At 51.9% G+C, this 18,892-nt stretch overlaps 7 protein-coding genes across 7 annotated transcripts; 5 read left to right on the plus strand and 2 right to left on the minus strand.

Moving 5' to 3' along the window:
* Positions 1–467: 467 nt before the first annotated feature.
* J4E90_010042 (uncharacterized protein) lies at positions 468–1,689 on the plus strand (the record flags this gene model as incomplete). Its single annotated transcript, XM_051439558.1, has 3 exons — positions 468–590; positions 644–1,288; positions 1,342–1,689. The coding sequence occupies 3 exons, from the start codon at positions 468–470 to the stop codon at positions 1,687–1,689; spliced, it is 1,116 nt and encodes a 371-aa protein (XP_051286467.1).
* Positions 1,690–3,108: 1,419 nt separating this feature from the next.
* GEL1_2 (beta-glucanosyltransferase) lies at positions 3,109–4,572 on the plus strand (the record flags this gene model as incomplete). Its single annotated transcript, XM_051439559.1, has 3 exons — positions 3,109–3,214; positions 3,263–3,923; positions 3,972–4,572. 3 exons carry the CDS (start codon positions 3,109–3,111, stop codon positions 4,570–4,572), a joined length of 1,368 nt encoding a protein of 455 aa, XP_051286468.1.
* A 3,838-nt stretch (positions 4,573–8,410) lies between these two features.
* On the minus strand, positions 8,411–9,514 carry J4E90_010044 (uncharacterized protein; the record flags this gene model as incomplete). Its single annotated transcript, XM_051439560.1, has 1 exon — positions 8,411–9,514. One exon carries the CDS (start codon positions 9,512–9,514, stop codon positions 8,411–8,413), a length of 1,104 nt encoding a protein of 367 aa, XP_051286469.1.
* Positions 9,515–10,365: 851 nt separating this feature from the next.
* Positions 10,366–11,176, plus strand: J4E90_010045 (uncharacterized protein; the record flags this gene model as incomplete). The annotated part of the gene is made up of 2 exons (XM_051439561.1): positions 10,366–10,548; positions 10,634–11,176. The coding sequence occupies 2 exons, from the start codon at positions 10,366–10,368 to the stop codon at positions 11,174–11,176; spliced, it is 726 nt and encodes a 241-aa protein (XP_051286470.1).
* Positions 11,177–11,928: 752 nt separating this feature from the next.
* Positions 11,929–14,960, minus strand: J4E90_010046 (uncharacterized protein; the record flags this gene model as incomplete). The annotated part of the gene is made up of 5 exons (XM_051439562.1): positions 11,929–12,951; positions 14,372–14,646; positions 14,698–14,815; positions 14,862–14,895; positions 14,950–14,960. The coding sequence occupies 5 exons, from the start codon at positions 14,958–14,960 to the stop codon at positions 11,929–11,931; spliced, it is 1,461 nt and encodes a 486-aa protein (XP_051286471.1).
* Positions 14,961–15,370: 410 nt separating this feature from the next.
* Positions 15,371–16,367, plus strand: J4E90_010047 (uncharacterized protein; the record flags this gene model as incomplete). Its single annotated transcript, XM_051439563.1, has 2 exons — positions 15,371–15,393; positions 15,437–16,367. The coding sequence occupies 2 exons, from the start codon at positions 15,371–15,373 to the stop codon at positions 16,365–16,367; spliced, it is 954 nt and encodes a 317-aa protein (XP_051286472.1).
* A 713-nt stretch (positions 16,368–17,080) lies between these two features.
* Positions 17,081–17,531, plus strand: J4E90_010048 (uncharacterized protein; the record flags this gene model as incomplete). Its single annotated transcript, XM_051439564.1, has 2 exons — positions 17,081–17,085; positions 17,285–17,531. The coding sequence occupies 2 exons, from the start codon at positions 17,081–17,083 to the stop codon at positions 17,529–17,531; spliced, it is 252 nt and encodes an 83-aa protein (XP_051286473.1).
* Positions 17,532–18,892: the final 1,361 nt, after the last annotated feature.

Here is an 18,892-nt window from a genome sequence, read left to right on the forward strand (position 1 = left end):
ACAATGAGGTCCATCAAAACGATGCTGCCTTGTCGTGATGATGGAGACAGTGATGCTGCGCCTCGCACGGGACTGCACGCTACGCCCGGGCGATCGTCACTAGCGATGACTAAGGGCGTGCCTTGCCCGTTCTTGTGCGATTGGTGACGTGCGTCTTCGCGGCTCAGAGCTCGCTGATTCAACAGGGTCCCTTCATTTAATTTCCCTCGCAGCCCACATCAAAACAAGGCGACGCAAGGTTCAATCAATCGGTTTTGAGCACTGCCAGTCCCAGCGACCCAGCATCCGCTGTTCATTTTACCAAGACTAGTCTTGTTGTGCGGAAGAATTGCTGGACTAATCGCCGCGCGCTCACGTCCGTCGGTCAGCGCAAGATTCCGTAGCTTCCGCGGCTCATCTCAAGCTCCACTGCGGCATTCCGAAACCATCGCTCCAACGCTGCCAATCCATCCCAGCCAACACCAAACATGTCGCAAAACTATCAGCAATACGGCGGCAACCCGTATGGCCAGGCCGAGGCTGGATACGGCGCGCAATCAAACCCATATGGCGGCACCGGCTACGGCTCAGCCAACCCCTATGACGGAGGAGTAAGCAGTCGCGACCGCGCGGCGTGGACTCAAAGACTGACGCGACGAAACAGTATGACGGCCAGGCCCAGCAGCTCAGCCCGCCGGCGCCCCTCCAACGTCATGGCGACTCCAACTATTCGCAGCCATCGCAGTATTCGCAACCCGGCGCGAACCAGCAACCACCCAACGTACCGCATACCGACGTCCCCATGAACAACATGCCTGCGTACAGCGAGCCGACCGCAAACACCGGCATGGAGGCGCCAGGACCGCAGCCGCTCAGCCGCGACGACTTCTTCGCGCGCATCGAAGGCGCAAAGTCGCGCATCGGCCAGCTCACTTCCGACATCCAAGCCATTGCAAGCGTCCACCAGCGCATGCTATCGTCGCCCGACAACCGCTCCACCGCCGAGCTCGAGAGCATCGTGACCGCCACGCAGATCAGGAACACCCAAATCAAAGACGAGATCAAGTTCCTCGAGAGGGATGCCGTGCGCGACCCCAACGACCGGACCAAGAGGACGCAGGTGGAGGCGCTGAAGAGGACGTTCAAGACACAGCTAGAGGACTTCCAGAGGGAGGAGGCAGACTACTCCAAGAGGTATCGCGAGGCTGTCGGGCGCCAGTACCGCATCATCAACCCGGATGCGACGGATGCCGAGGTCAACGAGATTGCCAACTCGGATCTGGGTGACGAGGGCATCTTCACACAAGCTGTAAGCTGACACAAATTGTACGAAACAAGAAATACGTCATTAACAACCCGCAGCTCAAGTCCAACCGTAGCGGCCAAGCCTCGAGCGTCCTTGGCGCCGTCCGCGCCCGCCACAACGACATCCAGCGCATCGAGAAGACCATGGGCGAGCTTGCCCTCCTCTTCACCCAGCTCAACGAGCAGGTCGTCTACCAAGAACCCATCATCCAACGGACCGAGGAGCAAACCGTACAAGTCAAGGACGATACCGAGAATGCGAACAAGCAGCTGGACGAAGGCATCAAGTCGGCCAGGCGCGCGCGCAGGCTCAAGTGGTGGATCCTCTTGACTGTCATCCTGATTCTGGCCGTTATCGCGCTGGTACTTGGATTATACTTTGGATTGAAGAACAAGGACAAATAGAGGATGTAATGACCATGTGGCGGTGTGAAAAGAGGAGGATGCGATATCATGTTGGGACTATGTTTCTGTATAGGGAAGTGGATGACTTCTCGTTGTTTTCTTATTATTAGTAATGATCCGGGCTGCACTCCGCAGTGACGAATGTGTATACAAAGGAGGTTTCTTGGTTGTATCTGAATGTATGCGCGTGGTTCTATCGAGCTGTAAACACAATACAAGATAAAGTCTACTTTTAGAACACCCGTTCGTGAGGTACGAGGCGGTTCCAAAAACACGAGCGCCTTTCCGAACGGAAGTCGGCAAGGAATAGTTCTTAGCGCTGGTGGTATGATGGCAAAAAGGCCGTAAAACAAAGACTACGTTCCCAACATGAAAGTCTCGACCGCTAATGAGATTCTGGACCGGCTGGCGTAGGTACAATCGATAGAGCTGCGGCAAGGCAGCGGGGGATCCGTTTGGGGAGAGGGCGTGCTCTTGAACTCGATCCCAGATGTGCTGGCTGGACATGTTATGTTGAGAAGGCTGGCCAGGGCTCTAATAATAAGATGGCAAACTAGCCTGCCAGAAAACCGCCTCCCAGCATTTGAGATACGGAGGCTGATGATTAGCCGATGAATTGCCAATGAAATGCCTCACCAGAATCCAAGGCTCGTGATGTCAAGAGACAGTGCCAGGCGCGGACCGACTACCTCGTTTCACAGCACAGCGTAGGCAGTATCGCCGTTTCGGAAGCGAGCAGCGACCAGCCAGCCATGCGATCCATGGATGCAACAGCAGCCCACGATGCCTCCACATGACGTCGTCAATCCAATCTTAGCCGTGGGCCGTCATTTCGGCATCACGCCTGCGCGACATGGGCAGCGGCATGCGTTGAGACGTTTGATACCGATCGCCAGCGTCTGCGCAACAGAAAACAGTGAATGATTGACGGCGGACGCGTGTTTCAGCGCGCTTCACTGCCGTCGGTCCAAGCATGATCGCCACGGCGAGCCAGTCTGCTTAGCTAGGCTTGACGGTGGGCTCATGCGCGTTGGCGGCTGCTTGGAGGTGGGCTTGGTGCGGCTTGTTCAGGGGTTGGCGCTGCTTGCATGCTTGTCTCCCAGCCAGGACCGATCCCCACCGGGGTCGCAGCCTATCACAGGCCGAAGGCGCAGTGCACTAGGGAATTGGACGCGTCGCCTCCCTCGCAGTCGACTGCTTAACCTGCTGCGTTCCCCGTTGAATCCTTCCTTCTTCAAACTCACGACTCCAAGTGCTTCTTGCTACTTACACCTTTATTCTAATCGCAACTTCTAACACTCGTTTCACGGGAGTTGCTCTTTACTTCGGATTTCAAAGTATTTTACTTGTTTACTTCGGCCCACCAGTCGCTATAACAATCGCTCAACTGTAATTATCATCAACACCCACACGACCATCATGAAGACCTTTGCCATTGCCGCCGTCCTTGCGGCCTCCGCAGCTGCAACCCCCGCGGCCACCCAGAAGCGGGCAAACATCACCCCCGTCACTGTCAAGGGAAATGGTATGTAGACTTATTATCACAGATGCAAGTCCCTACTAACATCTACAGCTTTCTTTGCTGGCAACGAGCGTTTCTACATCCGCGGTGTCGACTACCAGCCCGGTGGCGCCTCCGATGCAAAGGACCCCATCGCCGACGAGGCTGGCTGCAAGCGCGACATTGAGAAGTTTAAGGAGCTCGGCATCAACACCGTCCGCATCTACACTGTCGACAACAGCGCCAACCACGACGCCTGCATGGGTCTCCTCGCCGATGCCGGTATCTATCTCGCCCTCGACCTCAACACCCCCAAGTACTCCATCAACCGCGCCGAGCCCCAGAAGTCGTACAACAAGGTCTACCTCCAGAGCATCTTCGCTACCGTCGAGATGTTCGCAAAGTACGACAACACACTGTTGTTCTTCTCCGCCAACGAGGTCATCAACGACGACAAGACCACCAACTGCGCTCCCTACGTCAAGGCCGTCACCCGTGACATCAAGTCTTACATGAACGCCCGCGGTCTCCGCAAGATCCCCGTCGGTTACTCCGCCGCTGACGTCGAGAGCAACCGCTACGAGATGGCCGACTACATGAACTGCGGTGACGATGCCGCCCGCAGCGACTTCTTCGGTTTCAACGACTACTCCTGGTGCGACCCGTCCTCCTACACCGTCTCCGGTTGGGACCAGAAGGTCAAGAAATTTGCCAACTACAGCATCCCCATCTTGTAAGTCTCCCACATTCGCACTACATGGCTATTAGCTAACATTCACAGCCTCTCCGAGTACGGTTGCAACAAGGGAACTCGAAAGTTCGAGGAGGTCAAGTCGCTCTACAGCACCGACATGACCGGCGTCTACTCCGGTGGTCTCGTCTACGAATACTCCCAGGAAGACTCCAACTACGGTCTCGTCGAGATCAACGGTGACTCCGTCAAGGAGCTCGCTGACTTCACCGCCCTCAAGGACGCTTTCTCTGCCACCAAGAACCCCAGCGGCGACGGCGGCTACAAGAAGGACGGCCAGCCCGCAACCTGCCCCGACCAGTCCAAGACCTGGGACGTCACCATGAAGAGCGACGAGCTCCCCGCCGTCCCCTCCGGTGCCCTCGACCTCATGAAGAAGGGTGCTGGTGACGGCCCTGGTCTCTCCGGCTCTGGCTCCCAGCAGGCTGGTTCTTCCGACGAGAACCTCGCTCCTGCCGGCTCCGGTGCTGTCACCTCCGGCGGCAAGGTCCCCACTGCTACCGGTGGCAGCAGCCCCTCCGGTTCCGAGGGCGCCGCCGCTTCCATCCGCCCCGAGTTCAGCTTCGCTCCCCTCGTCTGCGGTGCCGTTGTCCTCGCCTCTTCGCTCTTTGGCGGTGCTCTCATCTTGTAAGAGTATGCCAGTAGAGCTGTGTGTGTTTCTTCGATGTAATGCAACGACCCAGCGCGGGCAACGTTATTGGGATAGATTTGGTTCTTCCTTTCCAAGTAGCATTGGCTTTGAAACGCTTTTCTGATGGGAGTTGGTTGACTTTGTTGTCGGCCTGGCGTCTCATGTTTTTTTTCTTGTTGTTCTCTTTGTTTCAAGTATCTCAGTATATATCAGGAAATACAAACACATTGAAAAATCTATGTTGATTGGTTGTGAGTGTGGTTGAGATTGTTATGCGCTTGGTACTTTGATGTTGACTTAGGACAAGGTTGGGTGTTGGCATGGCGCTCTGACCTGCTGGGCTGCATATAAAATCATGTCGACGGTGTGATCTCCTGCTTCCTTTCTACATCCACGAGCTCACCTCGCTTTTTCAAAACGCCCTGGCCTCTCCGTCATGTTTCCGCTTTTGTTCCAAAAACGAAAACGTGAACCTCGATGTGTGCCTCTTTCTTCTGGGTTACCATTACCAAAACACACCTGCTACCCGCCCTCATAGAATCCCGGTTCAAATCGCAGCGAGAGATTTCTTATGATTCCAATTCCTCCTCGCGCGTACCGAAAGCAACCCAGTCATGATCCCATGAGAATCGCGCCTGAAACCACACTTCTACATTTTACTTTAAAAACACACTGTCAACAACCACATGGCTCTGCGTCTTCTTCAAAAATCTACTCCAAACATTTCATGACTGTGCGGTGCGTTTCCAAAAACTACAATGTAGATATCATGTCTTTCTCCGTCGGACTCTGCGGACTTCATCAGAACATCATACGGCACGAGAAGAATGGGAGATGGAAGTATGAAAGTCACCTTTCTCACGCAGGAGTTGCTGTCTTCTTATCTACACAACTCCATTTTATTTTACCAAATATGCAACAAATGCACGCTATGGGTGTCTGTCTCCTTCCGAAAAATCAGCCATTATGGAATCATGAGCGTGTCTCTTTTCCAACACTATCAACACAGTCGATGATGTGCGGTGGAAGGCAGCAAGACTTCATTTCATGCTTTCGAGGCGATCAAGCTGTATAAATACCTCGCTTTCTGGGCTTGTCTCTTGTATACCATTGTACTTCTTCATTATCCAAAAATCGAAGACTACAACTTCCATGTGTCTGTTCTGCCCTTTCTTCCAAAAGCTAAACATTAACGGAGCATGGTTCTTCCGTCCCGGCACTCAAAACATATCGGATATCTGGGGTATGTGCGGTCTGCTGCTTTGCTCCGAGGTTAAAAGAAAAGAGTGGGCTATGCTGTGATGTTCTGGGACTGGGTTGAGCAGGTACAAGAGATTTCTCCGAAAGCAGCAATTGAACGACTCATGCGGCATCGTTGTGCTGTGCAGCACGCGCAGAAATCAACACGGGCAAAAACCTTTGTGTTTGGCGGCGCGCTCTCGGTGTATTGACGAGTGTACTACCCCGAGAATGTATAAAGTCTCCTACTGGGCTGCTTCTCCTTCTCTTCTCCATAACACATTCCCCTTCTACTTCCAAAAACACTTCGGCAGCGACGTGATGTGTCTGTCTTCCGAAAAGAGACAGTATACAAAAAGTTAGCAGCGAGACTTCCTTCCTTCAAAACAAGCAGTCCGTGAACCTGATGTCTCCGTCTCGCCTCGGAGTTACTTCACAAATCCGGCACCAGCGAGTTGCGTGCAACCAAAAAACAGAGCTCATCTTGCCATGCTTTCCCGGACGTCTTGGCGTGGTAGTCATATATAAACTGCCTTCTTCCTGGCTTCCTGCTTTTTTTATTTTACTCTCTACATATCCAAAAGAGTGTCTTCCCAAAACGTTATTTACATGGTTCCATGTGAGCTTGCTCTGCTCTTCTCCAAAGTATCACCAGTTCTGCGAATGGTTGTCTCTGCCTCGAGAAATAAGAAAAAAGATTCTTCGTAGTCTACATGGTCGTTCTGCTCCGCACTGGCATCACTAAAAGCCGAGTGCAGATACTTCATGTCGCAGAAATTGCCGACTGTTATTTCGGATGAGTGGCGCGCTGCCTGCAAAGCATTGACACAATCACTTGATGGTTTTCCTGAATCGCTGCCTCTGTTCTACTATATAAGCGCCGGGTTGTTCTTTACTTCTTCTCCAACACTTCCTCTACTTTCGACCAAAAGGAATACGCGAACGTCTTTATGACGGCTGCTTCTCCGTTCTCAAAATCCTCCTATAGCATACATATGACTTTGGAGATTCTGGCACCGGAATCCGATATGATGAACGTGATGTTCTGTCCCGTCTTCCGTTGCGACTGACTCAAACCCGTCATCGCTGCAACCATGTTTCCAAACGTCACTGCGATAAACCATCAATTCTACGTTTCCCTCTTCCGAAAAGTGCTACCGAAAAGAACGATGTCTCTTCTTGTCTTTGGAGCTAGCTGCAAAAAGCCTATCTGTTGGAAACAATGTGTTGTACGCGAAATAAAGACGCTCTACGAGGTTTGCATGTGTTTTGACCGTTGCGCCGTTATTAGACAGATGGGTATTTAAGACGTCCACGATCGACTCTCTCTGAATCTTTTGTTACACACTTTCTACCACTACTTCCAAAAAACAAACCCATCTTCACAATATAACTTGCTTTGTCGGAAAGACTCAAATCGCCGCTCGCTTAAAAGCATGTCCGTTCCGGCACTCGGTGCTCTCTCGTCTATAAAGTCCAAGGACTGCGAGCTCTCACTTCCTTCACCTATACGTATCTTCTTCTTACCAAAATACGCCAAGAAGAGTATCATGGGTTTGAAAACTAAAGGTTCTTTCTACATGTCCTGTCTCTTCCGAGCTTCTACAACTTCCCAATACGAACATCGTACTTTCTTTGCAAACCCTACCCAAAAAAACAAGTTAAGCACCTTTTCATGTCTTTCCGCTGCACCAGAAAATGATAGGTTACTTTTTTTATGTTGTCGGCCTGCCGAAACTTGCATGGATTACCTGAATGACTGGCTTCTGCTGAGTCGGCGACGTCGAAATTCTTCAAAACATCAATTCAAGCCCACATGAGCACCGAGGCTTGCTGGCTGCTGTACAAAATCCAACCCTTGGGGCTGGACGTTTCTTTATCCTCACTTACTTTATTATAATAAACAAAAATCGTCATGAACTCTTTCATGGGTGTGGTGTCGAGATCAAAAGTCCATGTGCCTGTCCAATGTCCGCTTCGTTTGCTCGGATTCATAATCATACAAAAGCCATACTTATTGTTGCTGCCTCTGAACCATCGAAAAGAGAAGACATGATCGACATCAAAGTACTGTACTCCGCCACGAGGATGTTCAAATTCCCGCTCCTTTCTCCAAAAGTTCGTCGAAACCATTCTATGTCGGAAGCAACTGTATGCCACTGCTTCAGTCGTCAATATCGCCTTTTGGGCCGCCGATGTACACTTCATTAGGGTGCGTCATCTGTATGGCTATGATTGGAAGTTTGCCCGAAGAGTTTGAGTAGTATAAAAGACCACAAAGCGAACGTCGAATCAACGATGCAGAGTCAGTCTCCTACATCCTCAAGCTTCCTAAAAGCAAAATCACACACGCTATGCCGGCTTCTTCCCTGAGCGCCAAAAAACGGCTATAGTGGCTCTCATGGAGTCAGAAGGACCTGTTAGCTGTGGATAATGCTAGTGTGTCGAAAACCAGCCTCATCGTTTCCCAAGACAGTCTTATTCTCTTGTGGTTGTCCAATGCGCGGGGGAAGTCATCATCTATACTATAAAAATACATAGCCATATCCACCGTCCTTTCGAACGAACATAAATCTGGAAGCAACACTGCACCCCCCGTCTACTCAACAATCCCAACAACCTTGACCTCATCCGTCCTCCACTTCCTCATCGGCACCTTCCCCAACTCCCCTCTCAACCTCTCCTGATCCCCCCAAACCTCCTCACCAACCTCCTCCCTGCTTACCCAAGCCCAATCCCCTTTAAGCACACCCACCCCATACCTCCCATGCTCCTCTCCCACCTTCAACAACCTCGTATCCGAGCCCCAGATCCCCGCTTCGTCCGGGTCAGAAATCAGTGTATAGCTCCTCTCATGCACAGTCTCGCTGTTCTCGAAAACGAGGACTTCAGTCTCGTTGGGCGGGAAAGGATCGGTTTCGCCCTCTACGTCTGCGTCTGGCGGACTGTAGCCTTTCATGGGCCCGCGCTTCTTTCCGGTTTTGAGATCGCGGAGTTCAACGCTGGCTTTGTTGCGGCCGTGGGGTATGGAGCGTAGGACGGCAATGCCTTTTGTGTTGGCGATCTCGGAGCGCGAAGTGTCTAGACGCCAGGCGAGGGTGATGGTGCATGGTGGGTTGCCTGAGACGGATATCGTGTCGGTTGAAGTAAGAATAGTCGGTCGAATAGGCGGAGGCTTGGGAACTGTAGCGAGGGCTTTGAAGGTGTAGCTAGGGAGTGGCGAAGATGGCTGCGGTATACTTTCTGTCTCCGGCTCAGGCAAACTGTTCGGGTCATTATGCCCACCAGCGTACCATGTCGTTATGCCGTGAGACCGGAGACGGATGGTATACGATTTCCCCGCTACGAGCGATGATGGATCGAAAGTATAAGGCATGGGGTTCGAAACTGTAGTACCTGGGCGAGTCGACCACATGATATAGCTGTCGAGCTTTTTGGGGTCTAGTATAAGGAGTCGTCGATCAATGTCTTGAGTAGCGGTCTTGGAAGGCACATAGTCCACACTTTCACCAGTCTCTGCGTCGACGAGTTCGAACAGGCCTTTTGCAAAGGCTGCCTCCGGATCAAAGATGGTGTGTTTGGTGTCGATGGTGAGTTTTGAGTGGTAGTCGACATTGCGTACAAGGCTGATGTCGAAAGTATCGCTGCAGTCAATGTAGCAGAACGCACTGGTGTAGAGCGTAAAATGTATGGAGGGAGCCATGGAAAGATTTACGGCAACAGGTCTGCGCTGATGGCTTTCTCAGTACAGCAGCGACAAATATAAAGTAGGATGTGTCGGTGGTGTTGCCTACCTATGGTGGCCTGACGTCAATGGCGCTAGTCCCTGGTCGGGTGTCAGCTTGTTCTTATTCGTCGCATCGTACATGCATAGTAATAATACTTCGCCTTTCGCCCCCCAATGAGACATCTCGAGTGCACAAGGCATAATCGAGATACTTTTGGGGCGGAGTGACGACACAGCCATCGTAGACTATCACCTCTTCAGGCGCCATACTGGATTCATACCTAGCTGTGCGTGTTCTGGTGAGTCCGTGCCGCTTATTTCTGACCAACATGTTGAGCCAAGTATTGAGGCTACATGGTACCTGAAGCTTGGAAGAGGTAAGCCGCCCCATATGAAGCACGAGACAGATCGACATGACGTTTAATCACCTGTTCCTTCGTCTCGATCAATCGTCATGTCTATGTTGCAAGAGAACTTGTCCGAGACACTCGCGATCCATCCACACATTGGGAAAGCCAACAAGGCCCCAAAGTTTTAATGCAAGACGGTGTTGTCCCGTGGAGTCGGGCGTAAACTGTGTTCTATCTATGGTGTCTGCTGTTCATGTATGACATCTTCTCAAGTCGAAATAGCCCCAATAATTGCGTATAAAGCACTGGTTGTCTGCCCGCTGGAATCTTGATCACACAACAGACCGGCTACTATTAAGCTGAACTACCTTCTACCATTACGAGAATGTACCTCAATCTCAGCACCCTTGCTATAGTGCTTTCAATCAGTTGGCGTACCTCCGCTAAGCCCATCGATGGGTCAGTCACACTTCAATCATGTCTGATGGCCATGCAGAACTGACTAGTCACAGCAAATTTCACGCTGTGAAGCGGGAAGACCCCGTATCCTACCCGTACGGCGATGCACTTCCCAACGAATTCCAGTGGCTGGGTTGGGACCCCGAGGATGCGGATCAAAAGAAAGACGGACAAAAGATACACGAAGCGTTCAAACAATGGGTACGTAATCGGTCACATGAAGGGGAACCTCCTTTTATCACCCCCTCCAAATGAGCGTATTGCTAAGATGTCTTTCACTATCTAGGCAGAACTAGCCAAAGCAGGCGTTACAGCAGCCCAAGGAGCACCCGATAACGTACACTTCAAACGCTTCTTCGGCACCCAAGATGCGGACGACACCAAAGCCATCCAAAACACCATGGCAAACATGTACGACAACACGGCAGGCACAGCTACAGAAACCATCAAAGGCATGGTCCTGGAGCGCTCTGACTTCGGTAACCACTGTGTGACAGACGGTTGGTTCGCGTATACAGATGCGGAAACCGGTCATTTCCACATGTGTCCTAAAGCCATTGCCACGAAGCAGAACTCGGAGACCCAATGTACGGATTTTGCGCGAGACTACATCGACAACACGGCTAGGACGCTGTCTTTTGTGATGCTACACGAGTTCACGCACTACGATGATGTGACCGACGACAGGATTGGGCTTATGCAGGATCACGCCATAACTTCTGTCAATTGCTTCAACCTGGACGATGAAGACAAGCTCGAAAATGCCCAGAGTTATGCGTTCAATGCTGCAGTAAGTCTTGGTTCCAACGACAGATATGATTTAGACTAAGATAGACTTTTAGGAACAATATTGGTCTGATAAATGTCCAAACAAGGACTTTACGGACCCTGGTGTAACACGCCCGGCTGAACCAACAGAGGCTGTGCCTGCGACTACATCAGAGGCGCCGTTGCCTACAGAGGCTGTGCCTGCCACTACATCAGAGGCGCCGTTACCCACCGCACCACCTTCTTGAGGCTCTCGTAAGAAGGGCGAGATACGTCAGAAATTTGCGTGCAGACGGATAGCGATTCTGCTTGATAGGAAGAAACGGACACTCTTTTTGTATGGCGTGGAGGAGAAGATTTTCGGTCAGTAACAGCACACAATTATAAAGCAACGGAATGTACAATATATCCTCGATTTCTCACACGTCTCACGTAACACATCTCATCTCATCATCACCACTCGATCTATCAACTACGCATACAGAAGCAGACGAAAACGCTCGAAAAACACAAGAACAAACAGGGGTATCTCAAGGCTCAGACGATATGCAACAAGGACGTTAGAACGCGTCGCTCCCACCGACCGTAACGCCTTGTGTCAGTCAGGGTCGTCTTCTCACGAGCCGGTGAAGAGATGCCAGACAACTGTAAAAACAGGTAGCAAACTCCACAGAACGCCTCAAATGCCGCATGCAAAACACGTAAAGAAAACTAGTTCGTAATCAGCCACCTGGCATGTTGAGTGCCATCAAGTGGCAGACCTAAAGGTGGGGGCTGTTAGCGGTGACGCCTTACGAAGGCGATGCAGGGAGCTCAAAGCTCCATCCTCTCAATGATGCCCTCGCTCATCGTCCGTATCTTACTCACGGCCCTCTCTCGGTCTACTAGTGACTCAACGTCGCTGTCGTCATCGCTCTCGTAGTACTCGGCGTCCATGCTCATGTCTCTGGCTGGCAGGTACCGCTGTTGTTCTGCATCGACGACATCGCCGGGGTGATCAATGACCATGTTGTCGAGCTCATCACTGTCTCCATATGCCTCAAGCCCCTTCCTAGCACGATCGCCGAGCCAGTATTCCGCGCGCTTCCTACTGCCCGCATTCGCACTGGACTCGTACTTCGATGCTTTGAACTTGGACATTAGTGACATGGCCACGCTGGGTGAATTCGACAGAGCCGATATTCCGCGGAGGTAAAAGTATGCAACTCGCTTGCGCTCCTTGTTGTACAGGAAGAAGTGGTGACTCCAAATCGCACCGTCATCAGCGAATGGGTCATCTGACGGCTCCCATGCATAGTATTCACAGCTCGACATGTCCATCTCCGTATCGAGCAGGTGCCAACTTCGCGGACTCCATATCGGCGACCCAAGTGGTGTGACTGCGCCCGCTGGTAGTCCGGCGGAGTACACCTGTGGGCGCAGATAGTACATTGTAGTGTCGATCTTGTGCATGAAGCTGTGGATGGTCTCGCGACGGAACTCATCAGGGTTCAGCGTGTTCGCGAAGTCGTAATCGATGTGTGTGGCATTGAGCGTCGCGATGAGGTATGCGAAGGTGTGGCGGTTTGCTGCTTCGCTGAAGGATCCGAACGGCGTGTCTCGGGAGATGTCGAGTTGGTCTGCGAACTGAGCTGCCGACTGCTCGGACAGCCCCGCAACCGCTGATAGCAAGTCCTTGTGCCGCTCCTCGAGCGTCCTCTCGATGCGCTTGTACAACTTCTTGTCGCTTCCCGCTGCTTTAATCGTCCAGAGATCGCATCCGCCGATGATTGCTGTGTCTTGCGTATCGAAGTTGAGGGCGAGGTTGACCTCGTGGAGGGCGCACAAATCGAGGTACTACGGTCCCACCGGGTCAGCTATGTCGTCACTCTGGCCTTATCGCATCGAGCACTTACCTTCATTGCGCTTGATGTGGACTCGTTTGGGCTGAGTGCCTATTATGGAATATATCGCGTATGATCCGAAATCTTCGAGATACGGTGTGATTCAGCGCGCCGTGGCTGCTGGGCGTGGGTGTGGCTGTGGTCGGAGGGGGTAGCCTGCGCGAACCGATACAACAAGTAAACACGACTCTAGGCTGGCTGCGGAGAGGAGAGGGTACTGTCGTTCGGCCAGACGATCGTCTAGCAGGCAGTGGACATATGTATGGCTTGGGCGTGGTAGTGGTGTGAGATGTCGGTGTCGCTGTAACGACGTGGTCGCGATTGCGGAGAAGGTCAGCTTGGCGGTGTCGCCGAGCTAACAGCGGCATGTGTGTCGGGTCGTCCTTCCTGATTGGTCGATGCGCAACCTGCCTCTCAACCAACAACAGCTGCCGATAAGAGTGGATGGGTAGGCGACTGGTGTTGAGTGTTGATGTTAGTTGTATGCGGCCATGCCGAGTGTGTCTGGTACGCGGGGCATGTCATCTGATGGTCGAGCACGTGAAGGATAGAAGATGCCTGGAGATGAATCCACGTGAATTCGGCAACGTATCATTTGATGAATGCATGTCAAGGTTCTGGGTGAAGGACCAAACGCTGATCCGAACCAATTGCTGTCACGAAGTGCAGGTGCGCAGTGTCTCAGCGGTGTGGAGACCTGTAGCTAGATGAATAAGGTAAGTGTACCAGCATAGGGAAAAAGAAAAAAAAGGGAGAGAGAGTTGTCAAGTCTATCAGGGTGAAGTCTCGATATCATGATGTGTGATCACGTTCGAGCCCTTGAACCGCTTGTGTCAAACCTAGCTGTGTCGAGCAAGCCCGCCAGTCCGAGGTGTATGAATTGTAGTAGATAGAGTACAGCTACCGCCATCCGCTCTACAAGGCAGGATGGCAGGTAGTGCGTTCTCCAGATGATCCAACCCCTGCGCCGTGTGATATCGTTTCGCTCTTGACGCCTGCCCTCGGAAAGATGTTTAGCATGAGCCGTGTTGTGACAGTCGACTGTGTGCCGTAGCCCTACCCCAAACTCCAATAACGCCGTACAATGTGTGTGTTCGTATGCGGACGTCGGATCGGGTCTACAAGATGCCGCTCTCTCGAAGTCGGCCTTTGAATTCATCCGCGTTCTGGAAGCCATCAGGCGCGGTCAGTGGGGACTCTTGGGACGGCGATGACGGAGAGCCAGAAGGTGAGGTGCGACAGTGCGTTCCGTACACGTTTTACATAATCTTGGTAACGATATCGTCCTCAGCCTGACGACAGGGCGTGTCAGCCAGCTGGCGCTATGGGTGCGTGCGGCGAAACAGACCCGAAAGTCATCACACCTCACTCACCTCCATATCCTCGAGGCTGTCTTGCTGTCCTATACACCGGAGCACGTTCTTTTTGCTGCTCTCTTGCATCTCACCGGCCAGCAGTAGCTCGTCCAGGATGAAGTAGGCCTTTTGGAAGTTGAAGATGATGTCGAGCTCGCAGACGTTGCCGTAGTACTTGTCCATCTGCTCGACGTAGCGGTGGACGATTTCGAGCGTGATCAGCTCATTGTCGGTCGAGTCGCAGCCGGCGATGAAGAAGAGCGAGGCATATCGGCGATATACGATCTTGGTGTCTGGAGAAAGTGTGAGCTAGCGAAGCTCTTACCCCTGCCGGACCCACTGACCTTTGTATTCTAGGAAGTTGCACATGCGGGTGCGGCGGGCGAGGACGAGCTGCGAGACGTCTTTGACAATCTTGGCCTTGTCTTTGGGGGCGAGCGTGGTGAACCACTTGGCTAGGCGCTGCGAGCTTCAGCAAGGGACTAAGGATTTAGGGTGAGGGACCAACCACTTTGCCCTGCCGGGACAGCAGAATGAGGTACCTGAGCTGTTAGCACTATAATCCGTTTTGGGCAGTATGTGGAAGTGCATCTTACTTGATCGTCATGGTGTCGTGTGAGGAGAAGATGGCAGTCGCTTGTGTCTGGCGCAATGGGGAAAGATGTTAGGTTCGGCGATCGGCGGTCACAGGCCAGCCCCGCGACTTTGAGACGTCAATGCGCCCTCATATCCCCGCTATCACCATCTGGTTTGGACAATAGACACTTGCGCGCAAGCAGTTCTGCTCTTAGCTCAGCCCTACTAATCATTGCCTAAAGCCTTGCGATTCAAATTATCTGCGCTACTGCACATCCGACGCGACTGCTATCCTAAGACGACCCACCCGCTGACAAACGTTCACCCTCCATACGGCAACTCGAATACCCCCGAGGAGTCACCACCACACGATATAGGAGGCTCTTTCGTCAGAACTGTTCTATCTCGCGTGATAATTGCGCGATACGACTGATCGCCATCATGAAGCTCGTACTATCTACCTCGTATGTCTCTCCATCTCTCCAAATGCCTTACCTAACAACCCAGAAATACCATGTCCGGTGGTCCTTCCGTGATAAGACGACCCTTCTTCGAGAAATCAAACACTGAACTCACCTCCTCCCTGCGCGCAAACTTCGCTGCCCACCAACCCTCTCCAACACCCTCAAAACCCGACTACACAACATGGACCACCAAAACCGACTCCGCCCTATACGTACCCACGCACACGCCCTCACCCCTTACCGAACCACGAGAATCCTACGATATCACAGTCAAACTGTTCTACCTCCCCAACATACCGACAGACAGACGCTGCGCACAAACACGAGAAGCGATAGAACTCGTGCTGAAAGAGCTGGGCACATCCTCGATAGACCTCCTCATCGTCAGTTTCCCCGGCGTATCCTTCGACGCCGACGATGAAGATTCCGATCTCGACGAAGACGACGAACCGCCCTCGCCCCCCTCCGCAACACAATCCACAACCGAAAACACCACCGGCGACTGCCCAGACGCTGGCGCCCCACCAGAAGACATAGAAACGATGGTAACAACATGGCGATCGCTCGAGAAACTGCACGCAGAAGGCCTTGTATCGAAACTGGGCATCGCTGAATTCGGCGTCGCGCGCTTGACCAAGTTCCTCGAACAGACCAAGATAAAACCAAGTGTGAATCAGATCAACGTAAGGGACTGCTGTGTCGTACCCAAGCCGTTGATACTGTATGCGAAGCAACAGCAGATCGAGCTGCTGACACACAATGACTGCACCAACATCTTACCGCGCGGCACGCTACGGCAAATACTTGGTTCGGGAGAGAACGGGTCCGGTGTTTTGGCAGGAGAAGGAAATCAAGATGGGCTTAAGGGCGATGTAGAGCCGCAGTGGGTAGTCAAATATACGGCTGTTGTCAAAGATAGGGGTGTGGTGGAAAGTAAAGGATACTTTGCTGTTGCTGAATTAAGGGATTCATAAGCACACGAAGACACAGAATCACTCAAATCAAATACAATGTTCAGATGACTCAGGCCATGACGATTTTGATTATACATATATCAGGCGTCCACAGACTACTCCATGCTCGCCCATAAGTAAGCACCGACTGGCTGCTGTTTCTATCACGGGAACGGCGCAAGCGCTCCGCATACTTTGCAGTTCAGCAACTCTCCGCGGCGTCCCAAGTTCGCGCATACCAGCGGTTTACCACACTTCTTGCATTTTGCCAGGTCAACTCTACCGGCTTCTGCCTTGGGGTATGTTGTCGATGACTGCGCTGGTGCGCCCGAGCTGGCCTTGCCCTTTGGTTCAGTGTAATTGTTCATTGTGGGTTGTACGAGTGTTGGGTAGGTGTGGTAGACGTTTGCTCTTATGTGTATATGTGTCTTTGGTAGTCGGCGTTTGGTCGAGTTGTCTTCGTATGTGCTAATTCGGGTGGTGGGAGGAAGGTTTTGGGGGGTATTTGCTAAATATGACCATTCACCATGTAAACCCATACTGTGCACTTCACTGCGAGTTCTCTACTGCGTTGTAGAATGTCAGCATGCATCTCCTAGAAGACTCTTGATCATTCGTCTTCAACTTATGGACGCTGCTCGTCCATGGAATCAAAGTGGTGCCAGGCTTCATCACAGCACGGACTTCTTCAACAGACTAAAGTGCTACGTGCGCGACTGGTGAGTACCCTGACAATGAAGTGCATATGCAGCTATTCGCTGGACTTTCAGCTTCACGAAGCCTCCACTGTGAATACATGAGTGCATCACAAAACCCACATACATAAGCTTTTCGGTAGCCCGTCATGTCGGCCCCCATATCTCCAATCTTCCCCAACCAATATACCGTACACGCACCCGATCTTGACCTTCAATGTCCACCCAAGCCAACCCTCCAAGCAAACAGTCCGCCAATACGGCACCAAACACCTCATACGAACACGAGCAGATCTCGGAATCCGAAACCGACCTTCTCATTCCTTATGTCTCCGACGGAGAAGAAGAAGAAGAAGAAGAAGAAGAAGAGGAAGTCTCCGACAACGAACCTGGTCCCTTCGGCCACTGCTGGCACTGCGACGCCCCATTACCTCTGCCCACCTCAGATGAAACCAACGTCAACTGTCTCGAATGTCAGTTTCCGAACTAATTCGCGCGGCGGACGAACGACTAATCTGGCTAGGTCATCAATGCGGCGGATGGTTGGGTCCACCTTGAATGGGATGGCGGAATGATTGGAGTGGGATGTGGCGTTTACTACTGAGCTTGTGTCGCCGTAGAAGAGATGTTATGAAATGTATGCCGCGAGGATGCATTCTAGAACGAACGTGTGCCTATGCTGGTTGTAGATTTGCAATAATTTATATTTCTCTTTATGTTCATCTATCAAGGCAAGAGTTTTCTAGGCATTGCTCCATTAGCAAGTCAAACTAGTAGTGATATCCATTTCTCATCCAGTCTGTGCTATGGCAGTATCTCAGTAGTCTAGTTCAGCTAATTAAGCCTCCAGCAGTTGCTTCTCGAGAACTTTCTGGTTATTCTAGTGAAAGCGTGGAGAGTGCGGTCACTCCCATGCACACATCCGTGCTTGGCTACTCAACATGTTCTCAAACGATACTAGCATTGCGCATTCACTCCTCCGCATCGTCTGTCAACCGTGTTTGGCCCCAACACACAGCGGGCTCCCAGTCTCCTTCTCCCATATCATTTCTTTAACGCTCTCGCAACCCAGCTCAAACATACGTGTGCAAGATCCAATACTTCCAACACCAATATGACAAAATCGTCAGCACCACCAGCATCCGCGTCATCTCGAAAAGTCCTGTCATGTCTACCCAAAGCCAATCCAAGCCGCTTGAGGTATACTTTTCAGTGTATGGTTCTGCCCATACAAACCCAGTTATACTTAGCATTTCTGGTACAACCTGCCCAACCCCTACTCCTACCTCCACCCCTACTTCCACTTCCAGGTACACCCCTCCACCCTCACCCTCCTCCAGACCCGCACAACTAACACCACCCCCATCAACCAGCGGCGCCTCAACACCCTCACCCTGCTCTTCACGATCCTCTCCCTCGCCTCCCGAGATGCACAATCACAGCATGTACGTCCAAACCGACAAAGGCATATACTACCGAGACGAAGGAGAGAAAGACAGGAACGGGAACGTAATGATTCTGAAAGACCCTTGTGAAGACTGCGGGGGGGAAGTAGTCTGGGCGACCAAGGGGCCGTGGTTGTTGATTTGTCGGGATTGTGGGGAGATTCAGTAGGGATGAGCGGGAGGAGGGGAGAGTCGAAAGGAAAGAGCACAGTGAAAAAGAGTTCGGAGAGATGAGGGATGAGAACATGTGTACAAGTAGTGGCTGTGTAGTGCGCGAAGATGGGCTGTATGTATGTAACAGGTGCCTTCTGTTTATTGGTTTCGGCGCCACGAGGGCAATGGATGAGGTGTACTCTGTTGAAGGTTGAGACTACCAATACAAGGTATATGGATAGTGTCTGACTCG

The sequence above is a fragment of the Alternaria incomplexa genome (assembly GCF_024043165.1).
Source record: "Alternaria incomplexa strain BMP 0042 chromosome Unknown scaffold_19, whole genome shotgun sequence".
NCBI lineage: Eukaryota > Fungi > Ascomycota > Dothideomycetes > Pleosporales > Pleosporaceae > Alternaria > Alternaria incomplexa.